The 2,494-nt window shown below is 35.0% G+C and overlaps 1 protein-coding gene across 1 annotated transcript; it reads right to left on the bottom strand.

The window, feature by feature from the left end:
* Positions 1 to 1,185: 1,185 nt before the first annotated feature.
* On the bottom strand, positions 1,186 to 2,326 carry LOC111377003 (vacuolar protein sorting-associated protein 35B-like). The gene is made up of 3 exons (XM_023000016.1): positions 2,067 to 2,326; positions 1,925 to 1,990; positions 1,186 to 1,749 (listed from the first exon to the last, which is right to left on the bottom strand). Exons 1-3 carry the CDS (start codon positions 2,160 to 2,162, stop codon positions 1,576 to 1,578), a joined length of 336 nt encoding a protein of 111 aa, XP_022855784.1. The 5' UTR covers positions 2,163 to 2,326; the 3' UTR covers positions 1,186 to 1,575.
* Between the last annotated feature and the right edge of the window lie 168 nt (positions 2,327 to 2,494).

Raw genomic sequence — 2,494 nt, 5'->3', positions numbered from 1 at the left:
AAAATTAATCATTAATTTATTGAACTAACAGACCCTTTTAGATGAGATTGTGATGCTTGACAAAATTTCAGACCTTAAATTTGGTCAAAATGAGCTGGTGAGAGGAAGTATCATCTCAGTGAGGTAATTGGAGTTCAGAATATAAACTATGAGACCTTTGTTTAGTTGGGTGACTCATGCATTTTGATGGGAAGGAGAATTTGTAATGTGTCAATGCATAATCTATCGACAATGAAGCTTCAGATATTTAGCAATGTAGTGAACACAAAAAGTACATGTATATCCTAACAGATTAAAGTAATGATCTTTTTTAAAGAACAGATCAAAGAATGACCTTCTTGTAAAGATCATATTTAAAAGTCTTATAAACATTCACAAAATTAACACGTAATTTGTGAGTTCACACTTTCAAATATAAGCATGCTTTAAGTCCAGTTGAAGGAACACGTCAATAATTTTGTGATCATCAGCCAAGTACCAAGGTACTCAGGCACAGTGCCATAGGGCTGCACATGTGTCAAAGCCCTTCTTAGATAACAGGAAAACTTGTTTCAGTGAAATTAAAGACCAAATAATTGTAGCAGTGGACGACTTTTGTAGAGTCTGTTTCAGTAAAAATCATCAAACGCATTCCTCAATATAGACATCTATAGATATTCACATGTTAAACATAAACACGTATAATTATATTCAACTTATAAAGTCTTATCCTTTACTCATAAAAGGTCATCCATGTAGATCCATTTCTCCACTCCACTCTATCAAGGTTCAGAGGCCTGATTTTCTGATCATTTCAAACTTAGCATTAACACTAGTCCCATCGCTATTAAAGGTGCTTCAAGCAGCCTCTTTGGATGTATATAAACTATCACACCAAACATAATTTATCTTCAACAGAGGCACCTTAGCCAACTCGTGAAAATGATAATTAATCACTCCATTACCACATCCATCTTAGCATCCTCATCTATACAACAACCAATTTGTTCTTCACAAGCCAAGATTCCATCTCATACCAGTGCTTTAGCATAGGACTAGTTGCATCGCTATTCTTACCCACCAATTCTAGCAGCCATCTTTGGATGCAATTAAACCAACACAATCAGTCCAAAATGCAAGTTATCATCAACAGTGGCACCTTAGCCAACTCGTGAATATGATAATTTATTAATTATTACTCCATCAAGACTCGTCTTATTTTACCATGTCAATATTAGCATTCTCCTCTCCACCACAACCAATTAGTGACGATCTTTCTTGACAAGCCAACATTCAATCTCCATATTGCAGTTCTTGCAGCAATGCTGTACAATTCATCCATAACAGGCCACAGAACCACTCACCACCTAATCCTACCAAGCTTAATTCTTTGGGTAACATCATCTCCACTTAGCCCTCATAGGTGCTGCAAACGCTCAGATTTTTAGGTACACCATGACATCAATCTCTAGTAACTCATTGCAAGTATGACTAAAATTACACCATACTCAGGCTTATTCCTCTAATTATAAATGAGATATGAGTTTAAGAGAGCCATCCAATGCGAGTATCAAAAATTTATAATCGAGTCAAACGTTAGCAAAGACAGATGACAATAGTCTCTAAAATCACCGAGTTGGAGCATGGACAATGATTTGAAAAACAAAAAATTGTTATTACTTTCATCATCTCTTCTGTATCATCAGTGTACAACAGTTGAATAAGCCGTGCAACAGAATTCTGCTCCTCTTTGAAATCATCCTCATCAAGCTGGAAATAAAAGGAAAGTGGATAAATAAAGAATAAAAGAATATAATGACAGATCATCAGGAATAAAATTATCTCAAGAACCTAAAAAAAAGGAAAGATAATATAACACAAGAAGGAAACATTTATCGATCAAAGCCACATATAAATAACTTAATAGAGAACATCTTCAACTCACCTCATCTTGATGATTTTCATCTATGTCCTTAATGAGCCCCTTAATCAATTCAAAGAGCGCCTCTACCTATAAAGACCAACAATCCGTGTCGTAATGAAGTAAGACTTGAAACAACTAAATGTAAGCATATAGAAGTATATACCTTCTCGGCAGTTGAAATGTAAGTCCTGTTTTTCATTATACTTTGAATAATAACATTAGACATCTCTTTATTTGTTCCATTATCGAGGTGTTCCATGACTCGGGGATAGTTCGAGAGCTTCAATGCAGTATCTATATCTTTATATTTATCAAGTGGAGCACTTAGAAGTGCAACAATCTGTTTTGTTGCTTTACTATCATCAAGCTTTCCTTTTCCTGAAAGTTTCTTAACACAGGCTCCCTGCAAGGGCAATGGAAAGAATCAGTTGGTAGCAACTATATACAAACAACTAATTTTCATATATTAACTATGTAATTTTGGGCCCCCACTTAAACTTTTTGGTAAAATTTCTTAGCACATAAGGTTTAACTTAGTAATTTTGGCTTTAAAACTTTTCAAACCCCCCCCCCCCTTTCTCTTCTCACACA

This window comes from Olea europaea, unplaced genomic scaffold (assembly GCF_002742605.1).
Source record: "Olea europaea var. sylvestris unplaced genomic scaffold, O_europaea_v1 scaffold15932, whole genome shotgun sequence".
Classification (NCBI taxonomy): Eukaryota; Viridiplantae; Streptophyta; class Magnoliopsida; order Lamiales; family Oleaceae; genus Olea; species Olea europaea.
The sequence above is the reverse complement of the archived record's forward strand: the minus strand, read 5'-3'. Positions and strand labels throughout refer to the sequence as shown.